This window comes from Dromiciops gliroides, chromosome 2, assembly GCF_019393635.1.
Source record: "Dromiciops gliroides isolate mDroGli1 chromosome 2, mDroGli1.pri, whole genome shotgun sequence".
Classification (NCBI taxonomy): Eukaryota; Metazoa; Chordata; class Mammalia; order Microbiotheria; family Microbiotheriidae; genus Dromiciops; species Dromiciops gliroides.
In genome coordinates this window covers 176,084,745-176,109,666 of record NC_057862.1, presented here as the reverse complement: position 1 = coordinate 176,109,666, position 24,922 = coordinate 176,084,745, and the positions used below count along the sequence as shown (strand labels likewise).

General features: G+C 38.2%; 2 protein-coding genes across 4 annotated transcripts in view; one reads left to right on the top strand and one right to left on the bottom strand.

Annotated features, from left to right (window-relative positions):
• Positions 1–3,696, bottom strand: part of SLC7A8 (solute carrier family 7 member 8) — a 73,757-nt gene extending 70,061 nt beyond the window's left edge. The window contains exons 1-2 of one of the 3 annotated variants that reach the window (XM_043987345.1): positions 3,563–3,696; positions 2,500–2,650 (exon numbers count right to left, since the gene is read on the bottom strand). In XM_043987345.1, coding sequence (XP_043843280.1) covers positions 2,500–2,650; positions 3,563–3,598 — 187 coding nt within the window. In that variant the 5' untranslated portion in view covers positions 3,599–3,696. Of the gene's footprint in view, positions 1–2,499; positions 2,651–3,443; positions 3,479–3,562 lie in introns of those variants that run through there. The other 2 variants (XM_043987347.1, XM_043987346.1) reach the window with 2 other exon arrangements.
• Positions 3,697–4,373: 677 nt separating this feature from the next.
• The window catches only part of RNF212B (ring finger protein 212B), an 83,667-nt gene continuing 63,118 nt past the window's right edge, over positions 4,374–24,922 (top strand). Inside the window, exons 1-2 of the mRNA XM_043980484.1 lie at positions 4,374–4,416; positions 16,562–16,662. Coding sequence (XP_043836419.1) covers positions 4,409–4,416; positions 16,562–16,662 — 109 coding nt within the window. The 5' untranslated portion in view covers positions 4,374–4,408. The remainder of the gene's footprint in view (positions 4,417–16,561; positions 16,663–24,922) is intronic.

The following is a 24,922-nucleotide window of genomic DNA, read 5'->3' as shown; positions in this document are numbered from 1 at the left end:
TCTGTAATGCTTTACATTCCTAAAAGGCCTCAGATCAAGCGCATCCTCCAACAAGAGCCTTTTTTCAACTTTCTAGTTTTGCATGCTCTCCCTCAACAAATTACTGTTGACTTTGCATAAATTCTGAATGTTTTTCTGTGTACATAATACTTGATTTTATGCCACATAGATTCTTCACACATGTGAAGTCTTGGGGGCAGCTAGCAGTTTTACAATCAGAATTTAGTAACACATAAGCACCTTGAGGACTGGGATTGGATTGGGTTTTGTTTTGGGGTTTTTTCCCCTCTAGAGTCTAGAACAATACCTGACAGCTCTCAATGCTTGTTAAATTCAATTGATAATGGGGAGTAGGTAGGTGAGGACAGGTCTCATTTCTCTACCAACTCATTAACTGAAATAGGGTTTCTTCCCTTTTGCCCTTCTCCTTAGCTCTAAGATCTGTAGTGCTATTGCTTAACTCCGTATGAGAAATACTATTTGTGGTAATTTAACATGGAAAGAAATCTCTTTGCCCAGGCCAAAATACTCTGAGAATGAATATGGCTGAGTAGCAGAGCTTCTGTATACAACCCCTCATACCTGAGTTAGGATTATAGATTTAACACAAAAAGCAGCTACTTTTACAAATGAGAAAGTCGAGTCCAACTCAAATTGAATTGCCTACGGTCAAAATTTGAACCCAAGCTCTAAGGCTCAGAAATTCAGCAAGTCTTTCCATTGTAACCACTATGTCTCCAGGGAAGCAGTTTTGCAGCTAAGCAAAGCCATGTTAAATAGAAAGCCGTCATCACTTGGGCTCATATCTGGGCAAAATAGCATCCATATAGGCTTTGACTGGAGAAAAATATCTTGCTCATTATCTCTTTAAACAACAAACACACTTAAAATCTTTTGTGGCTGCAGAACACCAGAGTTGTTATTTTTGTAACTGGAATAACATTTTCTGGTGCTTTGGTGGGTCCAAGATTAGACTGTTGTCACATTCAAAAAACTATGGCCTAAGTTCACGGACCAATCATTGTTCCAACAGCTGGGATGGTATTCATACCAGAATACCATCCCAGCTGAGAATATCCACTTCCTCAAATTCCTTAAAATATGAGGGTAATATAGATATCCTACAATCCACTGTAGTATACAGAAATAAAAATGTGTATGTTTTGGGGTGCTGGAAGTGGGGGGAAGAGTTGGGGAGTAGGAACATGTGTGTTATGAGCCAGTCAAACCAGTGAAAGAGGTGACAGACTTCAGGCTATTTATAGACCTTAGCATGTGGTGGTACCTCTGTTGTGTCCTTAGCTGAGATCATTTGGGGAGAGATCCAGACAAGGCAAAAAGTCACTAAGAAAATCAAATTAAAAAAAAAAAACCCAAGCCTATAATCTTTTAAAGTTAGGCTCTTAACTGCAGAGGCCAGACAAGTTCCCCATCCACAGTCCACTCTACCCCTCCCCTTCATGCAGAATTCATGAATGTGAAGATAAAATGTGCACCCCAGGGCCCCAATTTAGGGGATAACTGGGACAAAAGATAGGAAGTAAAAACAATGACCAAAGCCGGAGGATAGGTGAGTTTATCGGAATTGGGGTGGAGGTAAGGATTGTTTCAAGTAGGGCATTTCCAAAAGAAATCACTCTCTGGGGTGCCTGGAATGTGGGGATAATCCAAATAAACTAGTTCCTGGGCATCAGAATAAACAGTTTGACAACTGATGATAGAACTGAAGTTGACGAGCAAATATTATTATAACAATGCTTTTTCTAATAAGAGATTGAAATACTCCGTAATTATGCTAAAAGCAAGAGACACATAGGAACTTCCCAAGGAAAGAAGCAAATTGTTATTATCCACCATCCCAATGCTTCCCTAGAGTGTTGCCTAGAAACTGGACTGAGGCGCTATAGACCACTCTGAGATGCCACACACCCACTGGCCTGCTAGAAGGCACTTTCAGGGAAGCCCAGGATCATCGGGTCTTTAGCCAGGAGAGAATGCTTTTATTAGCTTCAGAATACTTTTATCTGTCTGTTCTTCCTACGCTCCACTTTCAAGTGATTACTGCTTCTCTGAGAAAGTCTGATACAGTATATCTCCTCTGAAAGAAGAGCTGGGTAGGTGCACTCATTAGGACAGGCAGAAGCTACAACCTGAATCCTGATGTCTCTATGTACAGTCTAAGACTGACCACCACCTCACACAGAGGTTCCAGGCACAAAGATAGATACTGATGGAGTCATTCTCCTCTGGCAGCATTTAGGCAAGTTTTACTGGCTTCTTGGCCTCGATGAATGGGAATATAATTTGTGCATCCATGCAGCTCACTCCTCAGTCTTAACCATGGGGGAGAGGCATAGCTGAATTCTGGTTGCTTTACCAATTGTTCCAAGAGGATTCTTTAGTTGCTATAGGATTCCACGACAGGCAAGAGGAACAGTGGGGAAGAAATGGTCCACAGCCCATTAGACTCCCACAGAAAGGAAAACCAGTTAGACTCACCTACAATGATGCCGCATGCACTGACCAACCCAATCTCTTTCTTCAGCGCTACTCCGCCCCCTCCAGAACCAGCATCTGGGCCGGAGTCAGACTCACTCCCGCTTGTGGGGCTCTTTTCAGCGTTGTTTCGGTGCCTGGCCTTTTCTTCCATCTTTTTTGGGAAAAAAAAAAATCAAGCCCTAGAATCTCCTTCCTTTCTGTGTCTGCCTACTTATCTATAGGTTTGTATTTCTCCCTAAGCCTTTCAAATAAAAATGTCCTTTTCCTAAAATGACCCTTCGTCCTGGCCCTTTAAAAAAAGGCACATGCAGATAAGAAAGAAAATCTTAAATTTAGATTAATATAATTAAGACACTTTCCCGTCGCTCTAGGCTGCCACTATAGAAAGTGGTTTAAAAAGGTAAAAATAGAGATGTGTACAAAAATAGAATTGTACCAGCTACTCCCTCTAAAATTCAGAGGAGAGGATGCGGATCTCCCGAACCAGGGCTGAGTTCTGCTCAGTTTACACAAGCAGCCGCTTCTTTCAGATGCACAAAAAAACCCAAACCCCAGTTTGGATTTCCCTTCAGCTCTCTCCTCACACTAAAACCCAAATTGGGTGTTAGCTCAGCTCGGTTCTTTTTCTTTCTTTCCTTTTTTTTTTTTTTTTTTTGCTATGAGAGGAAGAATAATTTTTTTTTCATTGAGTCTTGGGGAAAAAAAGAAGAAATAGACAATCCTCAGGTGCTTTCTTCTCTTTCAGAAAAAAAAAAAAACTGCAGACACAGCCTGTTACCTCTAGATTTTGTTCCACGGGGTGTGGATTTTCCTTTCCCCTCCCCTCTCCTCCCCTTCCCTTCCCTTCTCTAGCCTTCAGATTTTTCCCAGTGTTCTCATTTATTCTTATTGGCTAGTCTCTTTTCTTCCTGTCCTTTTGTCGTCCCCCCACCCCCACCCCTTACCCCCCACCTATCTGTCTTAAAGCTTAAAGTTCTCCATCTCCCCTCAGGCACAGAGAAAGTCGCTTCTTCACGTGTGAAAGACCTTTGCTTCAGATTGAGGTTTTATTTCCTGAACTCACAGTACAGGCTCCACCTCCTTTTGCTTTCTTCTCCATCCTCAGCAGCTTTCTCCTCCCTCCTCGATTTCAATATTAGCACACAAACCCAAAAGACCTCTAAGGAAAACGGTATCTGCAGTTTTCCTCTCTTCCATCTCCCTCCATTGAACAAATCGGATGTAAATCCTCCCTCACCCCCCCCCCAACGAAATGTTCTGGGAGATTCATTAACTGGTATAGCATTACATGTCATGTAACATTTGTGAGCTTTATAAATAAGGGAACAGTTGTGGAGGCAGTTTTAACTCCATCAGAAATAAACTGGACCCATGACATAGTTTTTGTAAGAAGTAATGTCTAGATTACTTGGGGGACATGATTTGAGGATATGGAGAGGAAATAAGGGAAGAATAGGAGTCACTAAAAAGGGGGCACATTTCCTGTTAGAGCTTAAGAAATGGGGGATTTTTGTGGTTTTGCTTTTTTAAATGATTGTTTTCTTTTAAAATCTGAGTTGGGGGAAGGGAAAGAGATGGCTGGCTCACAATTAGAAACTCTTACAAGTAGGACCAAATGAGACACTGAGAATGCAAGACTGTAAAGACTATGGGCTAGACTTGGACTCTGGTCACAGGCAAAGAATGGCACAAAGCTGACCCAATGGGACCTTTCACAACTCCATTTTTAAAATGTGACTGGACTGTTTGAATGGAGAAAAAGAAATATTTTACTGATCATGAGACAAGGGCATGGCTAATACATTACCATAATAATTACTGTAATTCCTCTGTCCTTCCTCCAACTCACCCACCCTCATCCAGGTGTTGCTGTTGCATTTCATCAGAGAATTCATTGCATTTAATTTCGATGATAAGGTCAGTGGTCTCTATTTACATTTGTAAAACATTTTATAGGTCCTTAGATATTTCAGAAGATTGCTTTATGGAAATATAAAAGGAGGAAAGACCTAAATACCAAGTTCCTTAAGGTTGCTGATTACAGAAATTTGCTCATGGATAACTCCATTTTTTTTTGGGGGGGGGGGAGTATATATCTGTATGTCTACATATATAATTGAATCTTCAGACTATATAAGAAAGGTTTGAACTAGTCCCTTAAAAAAACAATACAACCCAAAGATTGGGCTCATAGTAATTTTGCGTAGGAATAAAAGCAAAAACCTTGAGTTTTTAGTCCTTGAAACTTTTTTCCAAGTCCCTTGTTCCTTGATCACTCTTTAAAAAGTTTCAAAGGTTATGACCCTCAGCCCCTTCCTCTACCTGGAATTTGAAGGAGACAAAGCAAACTGAAAGCCTCAGGAAAAAAAAAAAGGTGAAAGGAGAATTTCAGCAAGAGAGCAGGAGAGACAGGGAATGGGGAAAGTAAATGTAGCAAGTAAACTTTCTGGGAAGGAAGGGGTCATTGGAAATGAAACTTTTTTTGGAGGGGGGTGCTGCCTTTGGCATTTGTTTGAAATTAGGAAGTTTTAGGTTAAAATTTAATAAAGTATGACCACCCGGTTTAAAATTTTTAAACTTATTAATCAGTCTGGTAGATTTCTGCTTAGATTCTGCCAATGAGAGGCACACAAAAAGGAATAGAACTCCACTTTTTGATTCTTGCAAATATATCTTCTTTCTGTAACTTATTTCTCACTAAAAGGATATAGATTAAAACAAATTTTTTTTTTGCAGGGCAATGAGGTTTAAGTGACTTGCCCAGGGTCAATTGTCTGAGGCTGGATTTGAACTCAGGTCCTCCTGAATCCAGGGCCAGTGTTTTATCCACTGTGCCACATAGCTGCCCCAAGGATATAGATTTAATATGAGGCTTAAATATCTATCTCTATATTCATATCTAACATAGTAAGATATTTTTCTAGATACTTTATAATTTTTGTCTCATTTGATCTTCAACAACGACCCTGGAAGGTAGGACCTATTGATATTCCCATTTTGCTAGTGTCTGAGACTGGATTTGAACTCAGGTCTTCCAGATTTCAATGCTCTGTACACTCTGGCACCACCTAGCTGCCCTTGAAAACCAGCTTGTGAATGACTATTAGTATGATATAAGAGCTAGCTGTTTCTGTTCTCTTACCTGATGTTTAAATCAACAAACATTTATTCAGAACCTATTAATATGTCAGGCACCATTCTAGGCATTGAAATAAAAAGACAAAAATTAAATAATCAGGACAGCTAGGTGTCCCAGTGGATAAAGCACGGGTCCTGGATTCAGGAGGACCTGAGTTCAAATCTGGCTTTAAGACACTTGACACTTACTAGGTGTGTGACCCTGGCCAAGTCACTTAACCCTTATTGCTCTGCCCCCCCCTCCAATCCATTCTACTGCTTTCCCTGACTTAAAGTCCCAATTAAAATTCCACCTTCTACAGGAAGCCTTCCCTAATTCCCATTCTTTCCCACTTTTAGTTATTTTCCATTTTTTTATCATGTATATAGCTTGCTTTGTATATATTTGTTTGAATATTGTCTCCCTCGTTGGAGTGTAAGCTCTTTGAGGGCAAGCACTGTCTTTTGCCTCTTAACACAGTGCCTGGCACAAAGTAGGCACTTAATAAGGGTTTATTCAATGGGATGGAATTGAAAGAGCATGTACATAGAGGAATAAATTCAATATGTAAAAAAAATATAAAATAATCTGCTGGGAAAGAAAAATGACAACCTAAGGAGGTCAAGAAAGACAGACTTCTTGTAGGAGCTGGCACTAGGGCTGAACATAAAGACTGCCAGGAATTACAAGAGGTGGAAGTGAGGAGGGAGAGCTTTTCAGACAAGGTGGGAGGCTTGTACAAAGGTATAGAAGAAGCATGTGGCCTATGGGAAACAGGTCAGTTAGGTCAGAAAAAAAGTGAATGTGAGGGAGAAATAGTGTGGAATTTATTATGAAGGGCTATAGTGTCCAGCAGAAAAGTTTGTATTTTAGCCTAGAGCCACTGAAACTTCTTGAGCAGGAGAAGTGATATAATCAGACTTGTGCTTTAGGTGATAGAAGTTTGGCAGCTGTGTGGAGGTAGAAAAAAATAAATTGGATTGGGGAGATCGATTAGGAAGCTATTGAAATAGCTCAAGTGAAAGGATGAGGGGCCTAAACTCAGGTGATAATAGTTAAGTGGAGAAAAAAAGGGGACAGATGGGAGGGATGTTACAGAAGGAGAATCAGTAATATTATCAACTGATTGGATATTCAATGAACAATGACGCTCAGGGTGAAATGAACACCCACTAGAATGAGGTATAGTAGAAAGAGTCCTGGTCTTTGGACATTGGAAGATCTAAATTTGAATCCTGACTACACTTTGGACCTCAGTTTAAAAAAATGAGGGCATTGAATTGCATGACCTCCAAGGTCTCTTCTAGTTCTAAACCCTATGATCTTGTGTCTGAAGTGATTTGAGAAATTTGGTCTAAAGCCTGGGCTAGAAATGTATTCCCCAACATCAATCTTGATGTGTTTTGAAACCCAAAAGGGATCTACCAATGGCAATTCCTATTTTCCACACCAATACCTCATTCTCCATTTATTTTGTAATGGTATATATAATAGTATAATGTAATATAAAATATAATTACATATATATCTATATGCACACACACAATATGTCTTACAAAACATCTCAGTGGCCAACATCTGAGTGGCTTTTTAATATTGCTTACTCATGCTAGGAGCAAATTGTTACCCTTTAACCAGAGAAAGGTAGAAGAAAAGGTGAAATATCATAAATGCTTATTTAGTGGCACTTTCTTCTAGAGAAAGGCTGAGAGTGGGTGACACCTACTGTACAAACAGAGAAATGACATGGTGATCTATATTATTTCAGTGAATCCAATTATTGTTGTTTAGTCATTTTCATTTAGTCATTTTCAGTCATATCTGATTCTTTGTGACTCCTTTTGGGGTTTTCTTGGCAAAAATACTGCAGTGGTTTGCCATTTCCTTCTCCAGATCATTTTACAGATGAGGAAACTGAGCCAAAAAGGGTTGAGTGACTTGCCTAGGGTCACACAGCTAGTGTCTAAGGTTGGATTTGAACTCAGGTCTTCCTGACTCTAGGCCCAGTGCTCTATTCACTGTGGCACCTAACCACCCATGGTTAATAACAGTTATTATTAGAGCAAAGGATTGACTATATAACTCATCCACTTCTCTCTTTTGCAGTGAACCCTGTACCTACTCATCATCTGTTTTAGGTGAGGAAAAAAAGAAGGGTAAAATTTTAAGTTACACTTATGATTGCATTAGAAAAGGAAACTCCCAGGTAACTCCTCCTTTTTTGGTAATTAGAGTCTTAGTGTATCAGAAGCAGAACTTGAAGCCAGGTCCCTAGCTTCAGAGCTGGCTCTTTGCCCTATCTAATAATTTGAGGTTTTAAATATCTCACAAGAAAAACACATACCATGATCCTGTTCTACAGTTTCTATCTTCTACAACCTATACCAACACCTGGACCTATATCTACACTTACACCTGCACACACATAATACACACACTCAAATATGTCACAGGCAAACACTGCAGCAAATCTGGAACTTCTTCACTTTCCAGAGGTTGTTTCCTACTTGGCAAATTGGTTTTGACTTACTGAGTTGTGGACTTGAATACAGGCATACCTCATTTATTGCTCTTTGTAGATATTGGGTTTTTTTTGCAAATGAAAGATTAAGCAAGTCTATCAGCTTCATTTTTCCAAAAGCATGTGCTCACATGTTGTCTCTGTGTTACATTTAGTGAATTCTCACAATATTTAAATTTTTTCATTATTATTATATATATTATGGTGATCTGTGATAAGTGACCTTTGATGTTATCATTTCTTTGTTTCAGGGGACCACTAACCGTGCCCATACAAAATATCGAACTTAATCAATAAATGTGTGTGTGTGTTTGTGTTCTGACTGCTCCACCAGCTGGCCTCTCCTCACACCCTCTTATTCCCAGAAACAATAATATTGATAGGCCAATTAATAACCCTACAATAGCTTTTTTAAGTGTTCAAGTGAAAGGAAGAGTCAATCAACTTGGCAAACTTCATTGTTGTCTTTTTGTTTTTTTGGTTTCTTTTTTTTGGTGAGGAAATTGGGGTTAAGTGACTTGCCCAAGGTCACACAGCTAGTAAGTGTCAAGTGTCTGAGGTCACATTTGAACTCTAGTACTCCTGACTCCAGGGCCAGTGCTCTATCCACTGTACCACCTAGCTGCCCGTATTGTTGTCTTTTTAAAAGAAATTTCCACAGTTGCTTTAATTTTCAGAGACTACCCTGATCAGTCAGCTGACATCAACACTGAGGCAAGACCCTCCACCAGCAAAAAGATTATGTCTCACTGAAGGCTCGCATTGATGAGTAGCACTTTTTTATTTATTTATTTATTTTTAAATTTTTTTAAGTGAGGCAATTGGGGTTAAGTGACTTGCCCAGGGTCACACAGCTAGTAAGTGTTAAGTGTTTGGGGCCGGATTTGAACTCAGGTACTCCTGACTCCAGGGCCGGTGCTCTATCCACTGTGCCACCTAGCTGCCCCAGTAGCACTTTTTTAAATGATAGCTAACATTTTTTAAATGATGGCTAGCACATATATATATATATATATTTTAGCAATAAGGTATTTTTAAATTAAGGTATGTACATTTTAAAGCATTGCACGCTTAATAGCCTACAGTATAGTATAAGCATAAATTTTTAATTCACTGGGAAGCCAAAAAAATTTGTGTGACTTGCTTTATTGCAATATTCACTTTTTCTCAGGGGTTTGTAACTGAACCTGCAATATCTCCAAGGTATGCCTTGTAGTCTATCCTGAGAGACATTTAGTGAAAGAAGAAAAAGGGGGAAGAGATAGGTACAGCCAGGGAGAACACAAGTTAAAAAGAAAAAGATGGAAAAACCTTTGTTGAAAAAATACTCTTCTTGTCTTAGGGACAAATCTATAGGTTCAAAGGAAGTTGTGCTTTTTTCAGGTCAATGTAATCCTGAGGATTTTTACCCAGCTGCTACAAGCAGACTTGTTTTGTTATGATTCACGCTCTTTTGGAGATGATGATGAATCTCTTCTATGACACCAGAGACAAAAATCCCGGCAAATTATTCTTCTGTCTACTGCCCTTAGCTCTCTTCAACTGAGCCAGCTACGCTAATAGCTGCAGGGGAACAAAAAAAAAACAACAACCCAGAAAACATGTTCAGTATGTGGGAATGAAGGGAAATTTATTAACTGAGACAAATTCCACTTTGTCTACCCAATTTGAACTTATCACTTAGCTTTTCTTGTCATTAGTCTGTCTATAACCTCTGTCCTCCCAACTCAGGAGAACCTAGTTCAACTCTCATTTCTTTATTCACTAGTGTACTTCGTAATGCAATGTCTTAAGCAGTACAATGGATTTTGGGTTTACTGAAAGTCAAAACTTATATACGCTGAAGTAAGCAATTGATAGAAACCTTAATGGGGGGAAGAGTTTGTAGGAAGGGGAGGAAAACACAACTAAAAACTTGGCCTTGCAGACTGCTGTAAACATTGGACAAATGAGCATTGTGGATAAACTTCATTCCTTTTCTTTTTTTTGTTGTGGATGACTATTGGTATTATTTTTAATTTATTTGTTCATTTACTTATTCATTCATTTGCATGTTTATTTATAGAAGCATTTGTTATCTCTCTTTCCCACTGCCTGCACCAAAGTTTTTTAAAAAGAAAAAACAACAACCTTTTAACAAATATACATAATCCAGGAAAAAAAAAATATTCCCACATCGACCATATCTAATAATGTATGTCTCTGCATTTTAAGTCCATTACTTTGTTAACAGGAAGCAGTTAGCATGTTTCATCTTCAGTCCTTTGGCTAAACATCATTTCATACAGACTAGAATTCTATTTTCAAGTTAAAATTTAGTTACTGTTACATCTTATGTTCAAATACTAGGGTCAGAAGCAAAATTTTTCCAAAGCTTACTTTATTCACACCCTTGTCCATCACACTTGGGAGTGAACTTGCTATGCACCATGAGAATAACTAGAAGAGATATGCTTAATGCCATTTCTTAATTTTCTTTTTTGTTCAGTCATTTTTCAGTCATGTCCGACTTCATGACCCCATTTGGGTTTTTTTTGTTTTGTTTTTTTGGTGAGGCAATTGGGGTTAAGTGACTTGCCCAGGGTCACACAGCTAGTAAGTGGCAAGGGTCTGAGGCAGGATTTGAACTCAGGACCTCCTGAATCCAGGGCCGGTGCTCTATCCATTGCGCCACCTAGCTGCCCCTGGGGTTTTCTTGGCAAAGATACTGAAGTAATTTGCCATTTCCTTCTCCAGCTCATTTCAAGAAACTGAAGCAAACAGGGTTAAGTGACTTGCCCAGAGTCACACAGCTACTAAGTTAGGCCAGATTTCAACTTAGAAAGATGAGTTTTCCTGACTCCAGGCCTGGCATTCTACCCCTGCCACCATACTATCTAATCTGTCTGTCTATCTATCTATCTATAGTATTATATTAGTAATAATGTACTATTATATTATATATATTTCCACATACACATAACAGAGCCAGTTCTCTTACACTAAAGCAAAGCCAAATACCCTTCACAGTTCCATTCACTCCTTTTCCTCATTTTTCTATTTATATTAATTGTATCACCATTCTTTTATGTATACCTGCTCCTTACCTTAGAAGTCTTATTTGACTTCTTTCCCTTTGATGGACTCCATATCTAATTCATGGGCAAATCTTATCAATTTCAGTATCTTTTTTATCTGTTCCGTACTTTTCATTCCCATAGCCATCACCCTAGTTCAGACCTTCACCATTTGTCACTTGGACTATTTACTTAACTTCCTTTTTTTTTTTTCCTTTGGTGGGGCAGTGAGGGTTAAGTGACTTGCCCAGGGTCACACAGCTAGTAAGTGTCAAGTGTCTGAGGCTGCATTTGAACTCAGGTCCTCCTGAATCCAGGGCCCATGTTTTATCCATTGTGCCATCTAGCTGCCCCCTACTTAACTTTCTTTTAAAGTTTTATTGGTAGCTTTTGTTTCTACAACACCTTTTCCCCCAGATATACATTCCCCCTCTTCTACTTAGAAAAGCTTATAACAAAAAATTGCTCAAAAAAGAGGAGGGGAAAAACCCAGTTCAGAAAAACTAATCAACATCAACCAAATCTGACTTTTTATACAGTGTTCCATATTCAGAGTCTCTTACCTCTGCAAAAAAAGGAGGGAGGCACATTCTCTTATTTCTTCTTTGGTGCCAAACTTGTTCCTTATAATCACACAGCATTCTGTTTTTATTTGTTGTTTTTCTTCCTTTTATTAACTCTCTTGTAATAAGAATTGTAAAGTTCTGGTTTCTTCATTTTACATCCATTCATTTGTCTTCCCATACTTCTCTATATTCTTCATATTCATAATTAATTATGGAGCAATAATATTCTATTAAATTAATTAACCACAATTTGACCTGTTCCCAAATCTGTTGGTATCAATTTTGTTTCCAGTTATTGGTCTTATGTGAGAGCTTTCTAATTTTCTACATGTAGTAGGCTGAACTAAATTAATCAGCATGTTACCAAATTTATCTACCTAATACGTAAGTCCCATCATGCTACCTTCCTCCTCAAAAATCTTCAGTAGCTCCTCATTGCCTACTAAAGAAAGTTGGAACTTCTTAATCTGGTTTTCAAGGTCCTTTAGAATCTATCACCAATCTGCCTTTCCATTCTTAGATGACATTCTTCTCTCTGCTATTTTCAATGCTTTGGCCAAATTGGGTTACTGCTCCCTCTGCGTTCCAATTTTAGTACCTTTATATATGGCATTGTATATCTCTTTGACTTCAATGACCCTTCCTCTATCTTCAGCTATTGAAATTCTTTCCATTCTTCAAGGCCAAGCTTAAATAATATCTAGACCATGAAGCCTCACTCAATTCCTCTAGTTGGATTTCTTCTGTCAACTCTCATTGCATTTTGTTCAAACTTATGTACTTATATTTTAATTTGTATTATAGTCACTTGTGTGAGCATCTTACCACTCTTATTAGATTATAAATTCTTAAGGGGCAGCTAGATGGCGCAGTGGATAAAGCACCAGCCCTGGATTCAGGAGGACCTGAGTTCAAATCCGGCCTCAGACACTTGACACTTACTAGCTGTGTGACCCTGGGCAAGTCACCTAACTCCAATTGCCTCACCAAAAAAGGAAAAAAAAACAACAAAAAGAAAAAGGATTACTTTGGGGCAGCTAGGTGGCGCAGTGGATAAAGCACCGGCCCTGGATTCAGGAGTACCTGAGTTCAAATCTGGGCTCAGACACTTGACACTTACTAGCTGTGTGACCCTGGGCAAGTCACTTAACCCCCATTGCCCCACACAAAAAAAAAGACTATAAATTCTTGAAGTTGGGTACTGTGTTTTAATTGATCTTTACATGTACTGCAAATAGCAGGTACTTCAAAAAATATTTGTTGTTTTGAATGAATGAAAATGCATGCATGTGTTTCCCTTGGGTAAAGGATTAGGGATACAAATGGGAAAAGGGAGACAGTTCCTGGTGTAAAGGAGTTCATATTCTAATGGAGGAGACAACACATATAGAAGATTTCAGCCAGAAGTTACATCCCATAGTCGTTGGGGTGCAGCAGCAAAACAGATGGTAATGTATATTTTTAAACGACATTTCTGCTGACAAAACCATATCTGTTTCTAATGTTTAACCATTTGGCAGTTTCAGGGACCTTGAGGTTGAGAACTTTCTTTTGACTGTTTTCAGTACCTGTCGGTGCTGAGGACACAGGGACTACAGCCCTGCCCATTGGTAGCAGCTTTTGGGTAGTTGGAGGTGGCAGTTCAGGTAACAGCACTAGTTTGACTTCCTCTTGCACATGTTGCCACTTGTCTCTTCCTCAGAATGCCTTGCTGCTTCAGCTAGGTTGGCTTGCCCTCCCTGTGGGCAGTTGATTGGCAGTTGTTCCAGATGGCTGGCTCCTTCTCTGTAGGGGTTGCCTTCACCGATGAGGGTTGCTAACGCTAGTCTAAAAAACAAGGTCAGTTGTCTGGGGCATAGGAGTGCTGTTATTGCCAGGGCTCTTGGACTTACTTGTCCATTGGTGGCAGTTGGTCAACAGTAAGTGTTGGTGGGAGTACAGCAGGTCCTTCCTCCACAGGGGTTGCTCTCCTCAGATGATGCCTGCAGGGGAAGGTCTGGAAGCAGGATCAGTGTTTTGGGGAGAGGCACTGCTATTCTCAGGGCTCTTTTGGGGCTTAGGGGGGTTGTGGTGGTTTAACTTGCCTGGCATATGGAATTCATCCATATAACAGAACATAAGCATCAGCTTCGTGTAGAGGAAAGAGTAACACATTTAAATTCAGAGGACCTGAGTTAAAATCTTGGATTTCATACTCTGCTACTTTGGACAATTCATTTAAACTCTGTAGGCCTCAGTTTTCTCATCTGAAAAAATATTGCGGGGCAGGGTTAGGATGTGGCTAGAGATCTCTAAGGTCCCTTCTAGCTCTAAATTTTATGATTTAGAATAGCATTCTACTCTACTTGGTATGGGAAGTGAAGTACTTAGCAAACAGCAGGGAGTACTGCAGTGGGAGTCAGGATGCCTGGGTTCTACTCCCAGTTTTCCAAACAACCTCACAGACAAGGACTTGTTCCTTCATCTATAAAATAAGGGTTGGATGATTCCCAGAGACCTTTCCAGTTATAATACTGCATGACTCTCTCCTTGTCTCCCTATAAGAGATGGGCTGGTAAATGTTTAACAACTGGCTCTCTAAAACGCAGACCACACTTTTGAATTAAACCTACATTTTTACTATGTTCCCCATCACCTTCTTAAATCGAGACAATGAACAAAACAATAAATTAAGCTCTTTTGCCACTCTTTGTGAATTTCCCAGGTGTAAATGCTCACACTGAAAATGTAACAATCGAGCAGTTTCCTGGTGGTTTCAGCGTACTCTTGCACCGAACTGGGGGGGGGGGAGGGGGGGGGGTGGAGCCTCCCTGAGTTTCCAAGGGAATGAACTCAGAAGAGATGCTCAGTACCTTTGAAGCCCTGGGCTGATGTCATCGACAGCAGGGAGCCAGGTTGTAGGTGTGAGGGAGACAGACAGCCCAGAAATTCATTCGAGAGGAGGGCAAGTGGGTGGAGCCATGGTGCTCACGGGCCTTCGCGGTGCACATGCGCACTGGACCTTCAGTGTTCACTTCCTCTTCCTTCTCTCTGCCCTTAGTCGACTTCGAAGACCCGACAGACTAACACCTCAGGCTCAGCCTGTCTGGGTTTTCCCGCCTTTTCGGGCCTCTAGGTGGTTTCCCGTGCCCGTTGAGAGATAAAGGTGGCCAACATCATCTCACAAGCCAGATCCTTCAGGTGGGGGGGATAGTCACCCTAAGTCTCCTAGTGTAGATGGCCGGCCATGGACACTGCCAAAGATGCCCCACCTTGCAAAATGGACCCATTTTTTTTAACCCCCATAAAATATGTTATTTTCCAAAGTTGCATCTCGGCCCACCTGGAGCCTCAAAATCTGTAACCTACCTTGGGTTTGTATTTCGGGGGACTTATGGCAACTGCTTCCACATCAGGATTAACCTCTCCAATTTAGGAAGTTAATTTTCACTAAGAAGTCAAACCACCTTTCAAAAAAAAATTACATTTTTGTTTATTTTCTGAGAGGCTTCTTATAATTTACTTTTTAAGTTCTGTCAATACAGCTATGGGGCTGGGTGGGGGAAAGGCCCACCCTATTCTGTTTTGTTACCTATTTCCTAATAAGGATTTGATACAATCAACATAGGCCTGAAAGATGAAAAGGACCTTTCAAGATCATCTAGGCCCAGTCATCTGTTTCACAGATAAGGAAACAGGCACAGAAACCTTTAATGAGATTACAGAAAAGGGCTGTATAAATAACCCAATTTTTTTCTTTTAAAATGTGACATGCCCAAGGTCTCACGGCAGAGATGAGATAGGATGTGTTCAAGGTGATACACCTGAGACTTGACTAAGATCTTTTAGCTCCAAATCTGATGTGTTTTACACTTAGCTACAGTGTGACATAAAATACATAGAAAATATATTAAATATTTTAACACTTTGTGCTTTAGGGTTTACTGGTAAGTTCTTTACTGCCAATAACCAGTTGTGAATGAATACTTAGCTTATTATCATCAATGACCTGCCCATATCTCCAATGTGTTAGAAACAGTAAAAATTGTTAGTTATGCACTTGGATCAGTCTTAAAGACTGCTCTGTCTGTATAGATCAGGCCCTAGCACTTTGGGTGTTCTCACATTTTTCTCAGACATTGAAAGATTGTCCAAAACTGAGAACTCTGTCTTTTGCAAAGTATCCTTTGTAACCTCATCTTTACTTTACACTATGCAATCTACATCCCAACCAAACTATGCAACTCTTTTCCCTAAACAGGCTGAGTTGGGGGGGCAGCTAGGTGGTGCAGTAGATAAAGCACAGGCCTTGGATTCAGGAGGACCTGAGTTCAAATTGGCCTCAGACACTTGACACTTACTAGCTGTGTGACCCTGGGCAAGTCACTTAACCCTCATTGCCCCACAAAAATAAAATAAAATTAAAAAAAAATAAACAAACAAACAGGTTGAGCTATTGGTGATTTCAGGCTAAAGCTATTTCCTATGCCTAGATGCCCTCTTTCTGTTTGCCTGTTGATTCTTGCACAATTTTGTAAATCTCATTTCTAAGGCCACCTCTTCCAGGAAGGTTTCCCTAACCTATGTATAATGTGCTTCTCTCTCACATCTCACATAGGACTTTCTTTTATAATTTTCTAATACACTTATGTGATATTGTATATAATGGTGTATTGGTATTTTATCTTCCTCTTAAACTGTAAGTTCCTTAAGGTAAAGGACCCTGTGTTTTTTAAAATTCCTATTTTCCCTATCACCTCCCTCAGTGTTTTGTACAATTGGACTTCTAATTTGTTATGTATTTTCTGAACTTGTATTCCAGAATGGATTGGTTCCACTGCAATCAGTGCTTCCGAAAAGATGGCACCCATTTCTTTGTAACCAGCTGTGGCCATATTTTCTGTAAAAAATGTGTGACTAAAGGTGAGTAATTGACATATTTTTGATTTAGGCAGTAATATTTTCACTTAGGAACAGAGAACAATTAGTCTCAGTTTAATATACCTATTAAAAATGTCCATCTGTGAGACTGTAGATCTTAATCATTTAGGTTGGCACTCATGATGCACCCTTAAATATTTTGGATGAGCTACGGATTAAAGGAGCTTCAGAAAGTTGAGGAAGCCAGAAAGGGAAGTGCTATTGTGGACCTAATTTTGACCCATAAACAAAAAATGCTTATTTATAAGTAACAGAACACTTGGGAAAGACCCTCTTGAATAGTTGGGGATAGAGAAATGGAGGAAATGTGGGCTTGATGTGGCATGCATTGCAGATTTGGAAGAGTAGATTTCAAAGAGTTTAGAGAAAGGATAGGTAGAATCTCATGGACTAAAATTCTACAGATGGACCCAAAAATCTCAAGGACAACTTTTAATGACAAATTCATGCTTCAATTAAGGAAAAAAGGGAACTTTAAAAATCAAGAGTTCATAATCTGGCATCCATCAACTTGTTTTTTTTTTTTAACATAACTGGTTTCCTTTGTGATCCTGTGTATTTTATTTTATGTATTTAAAAATATTTTGAGAAGTGGTTCATGGGCTTCACCAGGTTGCCAAGGGAGTCTATAACTGATTAGTCAATCAATAAATATTTATTAAGTGCCCATGTGTTAGGTATTGTACTAAGTTTTATATATAAAAAAAGTCAAGAATCCATGGTCTAAATCGACTAATAACCTTTTATTAATCACCTACAATGTGCTAAGCATTATGTGAAGCAATGAGGCTACAAAGATAGAAGTAAAACTAAATAAACTCAAGGAGGTTACATTCTAATGGTGGCAGCAACATATACATATTATATATAAAATTAATAAAAAGTAGGAAAGGAGAACACTAGCAACTGCATACTCTGTGTGTGTGTGTGTGTGTGTGTGTAAGCCTCAAGCTTTCAGCATTTCAGCACTGGAGCTGAGTCTTTTGTTTGTTTGTTTGTTTTTGTGGGCAGTGAGGGTTAAGTGACTTGCCCAGGGTCACACAGCTAGTAAGTGTCAAGTGTCTGAGGCCGGATTTGAACTCAGGTACTCCTGAATCCAGGGCCAGTGCTTTATCCACTGCGCCAATAAATAATATTTTTAAAGAGGAATGAAAATCAGCTCATCTTATAGAAAAAATCTGAAAGCATGCAATGTGTAACATTTGTGTGTCTTTTACCTACAAAGGCATGGTTGGGGGTGTCTTTTCATATTTCTTCATTTGAGTCCTGCTTGATCTTTATAATTTTGTTACATTTACTTGTAATTTTTTTGCTGTGTAGTTGTTTTCTCCCAGTTATATTTTCATAGTATTTATGCATGTTATTTTGTTGGCTCTGCTTATTTTATTCTGCTCTTTCCATGTTTCTCTGTATTCATTTATGTACCACAGTTTGTTTAGCTATGTCCCAACTGATAGTCATTTACTTTGTTTCAAATTCTTTGATATCACAAAAAGTGCCGATATAACTATTTTGGTATAAACAGGAACTTTCTTATCAATGGTTTCCTTGGGTTACAAGCCTGGTGATACAGTCTCTGGTTCAAAGGGAGGACCAAAAATTTTTATGTGAATTTTCCAGATCGAAAGGGTGCTGTTCCCCTAACACACATACCCCTCCAATGTGGAAGAGAGAACTATATATTATAAAGCAGTAGTTATCAAAACTGTCTGGTATTGGCTAATAAATAGAGAAACAGATCAATGGAATAAATCAGACAAGGGAGAAACAGAAACAATCAAACTTAATAACCCATTATTTGATAAAATAGAAAACAATTAATCTAAGAAAAAACTCTTTATTTGATTAAAACTACAGGGAAAACTGGAAAGCAGTCAGGCAGAAATTAGGTTTATACAATAGCTTCTGCCATATTCCATTAGACATTCTAAATATGACCTAAATATCAAATATCATAATATAAAAAATTAGAAGAAAATCAGATCATATACCTCCCAGATATGAGTAGGGAATATATTTTTTAACCAAACAGAAACAATTGATAACTTTGATTACATGAAACTGAAAAGCCTCTGCACTGACAAAATTAATGCACATAGGATAAGTAGGTAGGTGGTGAAATGAAAAAAAATCTTTATCTCAAATTTCTCTGATAAGAGTTTGGTATCCAAGTTATATACACAATTAATAAATATATGTAAGACTAATAGCCATTCCCAAATTGATAAATGGTTAGAGGATATAAACAAAAAGCTCTCAAAAGAACTGCAAAATGTTATTTAAATTGTCTGTTTTGGCTTTTGTCAGCTTCCCCACCCCCATTTTCAACAGCAGAATAGTTAAGAGACAGCTCCTTTTTTCTCTTCTACCTTTTCTTTGGATGTGGCAAAACTTTAAAAAAAGTTTTCATTTTCTTTTTTATTATATATATGCAATGATCACCAACAAAGATGAATATTTCAAATACAAAGAACAATTAAAAAGAACTGCAAAGTATTCACAATCATATGAAAGAATGACCCAAATCACGAATAATGAGAAATGCAAATGAAGACTACTCTGAGATTTCACCTTACACCCTGAAATAACCCCCAAAATGGCAATAGTCAGTGTTGGAGGGAATGTGCAATGACAGGCAGGCACACTAATACATTATTGGTGGAGTTGTGAAATGGTATAACCCTTTTGGAAAGTCATTTGGAATTATACAAATAAAGTGTCCACCAACAGTGCATTAGTGTTCCAATTTTCCCGCATCTCCAACATGTATCATTTTCATTGTCATATTAGCCAACTGGATAGGTGTGAAGTGGTACTCAGAATAATTTTAATTTGCAAATTAAAGATTGAGAACAGTTCATTTTTTCATATGGCTGTAGATAGCTTTAATTTCATCATCTGAAAACTGTCTTTTCATGTCCTTTGACCATTTCTCAATTGGGGAATGACTTGTATTCTTATGTTTGATTCATTTCTCTCTATATTTTAGATAGGAGGCATTTCTCAGAAACACTGTCTGTAAAAATTATTTCCCAGCTATCTGCTTTCCTTCTAATCTTGCTTGCATTGATTTTGTTTGTGCAAAAACTTTTTAAATTTAATGTAGTGAAAATGATTCATTCTGCATTTTATAATGTTCTCTATTCCATCTTTGGTCATGAATTCTTCCCCTTTCCATAGATCTGACAAGTAAACTATTCCTTCCTTTTCTAATTTGTCTATGGTATCACCCTTTATGTTTATATCTTGTACACATTTTCACTTTACTTTGGTGTATGGTATAAGATGTAGGTCTATGCCAAGTTTCTGCCATACTATTTTCCAGTTTTCCCAGCAGTTTTTGTCAAATAGTGAGTTCTTATCCTGGAAGCTAGAGTCTTTGGCTTTATCAAATAGGAGATTGCTACATTCATTTACTGCTGTGTTTTATGTGCCTAACCTATTCCACTGATCCTCCTCTCTATTTCTTAGCCAGTACCAAAGAGTTTTGATGATTGCTACTTTATAATATAATTTTAGATCTGGTACAGCTAGGCCATCTTCCTTTGCTTTTTTTTTTCTTCATTAATTCCCTTAATATTCTTGACCTTTTGTTCTTCCCTGTGAATTTTGTTATTATTTTTTCTAGCTCTATGAAATATTTTTTTGGTATTTTGATTGGTGTGGCACTGAATAAATAAATTAATTTAGGTAGAACTGTCATTTTTATTATATTAGCATGGCCTACCCATGAGCAATTTATATTTTTACATTTGTTTAGATCTGATTTTATTTGTGTGAAAAGTGTTTTGTAATTGTGTTCATGTAGTTCTTGGATTTGCCTTGGCACATAGACTCCCAAGTATTTTATATTGTCTACAGTTATTTTAAATGGGATTTCTCTTTCTATCTCTTGCTGCTAGATTTTGCTGGACATATATGGAAATGCCAATGATTTATATGGGTTTATTTTATATCCTGCAACTTTGCTAAAGTTGTTGTTTCAAATAGTTTTTGGTGAGGCAGTTGGGGTTAAGTGACTTGCCCAGGGTCACACAGCTAGTAAGTGTTAAGTGTCTGAGGCTAGCTTTGAACTCAGGTCCTCCTGAAGCCAGGGCCAGTGCTTTATCCATTGCACCACCTAGCTGCCCCTTTTAGTTGATTATTTAGGATTCTCTAAGTATACCATCATATCATCTGCAAAGAATGATATTTTTGTTTCTTCCTTGCCTATTCTAATTCCTTCAATTTCTTTTTCTTCTCTTATTGCTAAGGCTAACATTTCTAGTACAATATTCAATAATAGTAGTGATAATGGACATCCTTGTTTCACCCTTGATCTTATTGGGAAGGCCTCTAATTTATCCCCATTGCATATAGTACTTGCTGATGGTTTAAGATAGATACTGTTAACACAGCATTTTTTGGGGGGGGGGCAGGGCAATGGGAGTTAAGTGACTTGCCCAGGGTCACACAGCTAGTAAGTGTCAAGTATCTGAGGCTAGATTTGAACTCAGGTCCTCCTGAATCCAGGGCTGGTGCTTTATCCACTCAGCCACCTAGCTGCCCCTTACTGTTTATTATCTTAAGGAAAGCTCCATTTATGTCTATGTTCTCTAGTGTTTTTAATAGGAATGGATGCTGTATTTTGTCAAAAGCTTTCTCTGCATATATTGAGATAATCATATGATTTTGGTTAGTTTTGTTATTGATATGTTCAATTATGTTGATAGTTTTTTTTAATATTGAACAAGCCCTGTATTCCTGGTATAAATCTCACCTGGTCACGGTGTATTATCCTGGTGATAAATTGCTATAATCTCTTTGCTAATATTCTATTTAGAATTTTTGCATCAATATTCATTAGGGAGTTTGGTCTATAATTTTCTTTCTATATTTTTGCCCTTCCTGATTTAAGTATCAACACCATATTCGTCTCATAAAAGGAATTTGGTAGGATTCCTTCTTAACCTATTTTTCCAAATAGTTTGTATAGTATTGGAATTAATCTTTAAATATTTGGTAGAATTCTCTTGTTAACCCATCTGGCCCTGGAGAGCTTTTCTTAGGCAATTCATTGATGGCTTGTTCAATTTCTTTTTCTAAAATGGGCTTATTTAAAGATTTTATTTCCTCTGTTAATCTGGGCAGTTTATATATATTTTTTTACATATTCATCCATTTCATTTAGATTGTCAAATAGTTGGGAAAAATAGCTCCTAATTATTGCTTTAATTTCTCTTCGTTGGTGGTGAGTTCACCCTTTTCGTTTTTGATGCTGGTAATTTGGTTTTCTTCTGTCTTTTTTTTAATCAAATTAACCAAAGGCTTATCTATTTTATTGCTTTTTTCTTCATAGAACCAGCTCTTAGTTTTATTTATTAATCCTATAGTTTTCTTTCTTTCAATTTTATTAATCTCTCCCTTAAGTTTCAGAATTTCTAATTTGGTGTTTAATTGGAGATTTAAAATTTTTTTTTCTAGCTTTTTTAGTTGCATGTCCAAATGATTGATCTCCTCTTTCTCTATTTTATTCATGTAGGCATTTTTTAGGGACATAAAATTTCCCCTAAGAACTGCTTTGTCTGTATCCCATAAGTTTTGGCATGCTGTCTTTTTTTTTTTTTTGCAGGGCAATGAGGGTTAAATGACTTGCCCAGGGTCACACAGCTAGTTAAGTGTCAAGTGTCTGAGGCTGGATTTGAACTCAGGTCCTCCTGAATCCAAGGCCAGTGCTTTATCCACTGCACCACCTAGCTGCCCCTGCATGCTGTCCTATTGTTGTCATTCTCTTGGATGAAGTTATTAATTGTTTCTATGGTTTGTTGTTTGACCCACTCATTCTTTAGAATGAGATTATTTAGTTTCCAATTAATTTTTGGTCTATTTTTCATTGGCCCTTTATTACACATAATTTTTATTGCATGGGGCAACTAGGTGGTGCAGTGGATAAAGCACTGGCCTTGGATTCAGGAGGACCTGAGTTCAAATCCAGACTCAGACACTTGATACTTACTAGCTGTGTGACCCTGGGCAAGTCACTTAACCCCCATTGCCCTGCAAAAAAAAAATTTTTTATTGTATCATGATCTGAAAAGCATGCATTTATTATTTCTGCCTTTCTGCATTTGACTGTGAGGTTTTTATGCCCTAATACATGGTCAGTTTTTGTGTACATGCCATGTATTGCTGAGAAAAAGACATATTCTTTTTTTTTTTTTTGGTTGGGCAATAAGGGTTAAGTGACTTGCCCAATGTCACACAGCTAGTAAGTATCAAGTGTCTGAGGTCGGATTTGAACTCAGGTCCTCCTGACTCTAAGGCGGGTGCTCTATCCACTGTGCCACCTAGCTGCCCCCAGGCATAATCTTTTCTACCCTCATTCAGTTTTCTCCAGAGGTCTATGGTATTTAATTTTTCTAAAATTCTATTCACTTCTTTAACTTCTTATTGCTTTTGTGGTTAGGATTTATCTAGTTCTGAGAGAGGGAGGTTGAAGTCCCCCACCAATACAGTTTTGCTATCTTTTTCTTCCTGTAACTCACTTAACTTCTCTAAGAATTTGGATACTGTACTACTTGTATTGCATACATTGTTTAGTATTCATATTACTTCATTGTCTATGGTATCTTTTAGCAAGATGTAGTTTCCTCCCTTATCTCTTTTTTCCCCCTTATCTCTCTCTCTCTCTCTCTCTCTCTCTCTCTCTCTTTTTTTTTTTTTAGTGAGGCAATTGGGGTTAAGTGACTTGCCCAGGGTCACACAGCTAGTTAGTGTTAAGTGTCTGAGGCTGCATTTGAACTCAGGTACTCCTGACTCCAGGGCTGGTGCTCTATCCACTGCGCCACCTAGCTGCCCCCCCCCCCTTATCTCTTTTAATTAGGCCAATTTTTGCTTTTGCTTTATCTGAGATAAGGATTGCTACCCCTGTGTTTTTTTTACTTCAGTTGAAGGATATTATATTCTGCTCTAGCCTTTTATCTTTACTCTATGTGTATCTCTCTGCTTCAAATGTGTTTCTTGTAAACAACATATTGTGGGATTCTCCTTTTTTTATCTACTTTGCTATCTGCTTCCCTTTCATAGGACAGTTCATTCCATTCACATTCACGGTTATGATTACTATCTGTGTATTTTCCTGCATCTTATTTCCCCCCTTGTTTGTACTTTTCTTTTTCTGTTTCCCCTGTCCCTTCTCACTAGTGTTTTGTTTCTGGCCACCTCAGATTACCTTCCCTTCTATCAGTCCCACCTCCCTTTTGTTCTTTCCCCTATTTTTGCCCTCCCTTCTATCAGCCCCACCTCATTTTTGTCCTTTCCCCTGGTTTTGTCCTCCCTTCTATCAGCAACCCACCCTTTTCTTTCCCCTTTCCCTTTTTACTTCCCAATAGTTTAAGATAAAATTCTATACACAACTGAGTGTGTATATTATTCCCTCTTTGAGGCAAATCAGAGGAGAGTAAGGTCAAAACAATGCTCACCCCTCCCTTCTTTTCCTCTATTGTAATAAGTCTTTTGTGCCTCTTCATGTGATGTGATTTACCCCATTCTGACTTCCTTTTCCTCTTCTCCCAGTATAATTTTTTGTTTCCTCTTAAGTTTTTTCTTTAATATCATCACATCAGAATGAACTTATACCCACAACTTTTGTCTGTGTGTATTCCTCCTATCTGCCTTAATAAAGATACAGTTCTCAAGAGTTATATGCATCTTCTTCCCATGTAGGGATGCAAACATTTTAATCTTATTGATTAACATGTTTTTTCCCCCTTTTACATTTTTATATATCTCTTGGGTCTTGTATTTGTAGATTGAATTTTCTGTTTAGTTCTGGGCTTTTCATTAGGAAAATTTTAAAGGGGGACAGCCAGGTGGCGCAGTGGATAGAGCACCGGCCCTGGATTCAGGAGGACCTGAGTTCAAATCCAACCTCAGACACTTGACACTAGCTCTGTGACCCTGGGCAAGTCACTTAAGCCCCATTGCCCTGCCAAAAAAAAAAAAAAAGGAAAATTTTAAAGTTGAATTGCCCATCATTTCCCCTGAAAGATTACGATTAATTTTGCTAGGTAGTATATTCTTGGTTATAATTCTAGTTCCTTTGCCCTCTGGAATATCATATTCCAAACCCTCTGATCCTTTAATGTTGAAGCTGCCAGGTACTGTGTAATTTTGATTGTTGTTCCTTGAAATTTAAATTGTTTCTTTCTGGCTGCTTGCAGTATTTTCTCCTTTACTTGATAATTTTGGAATTTAGCTATGA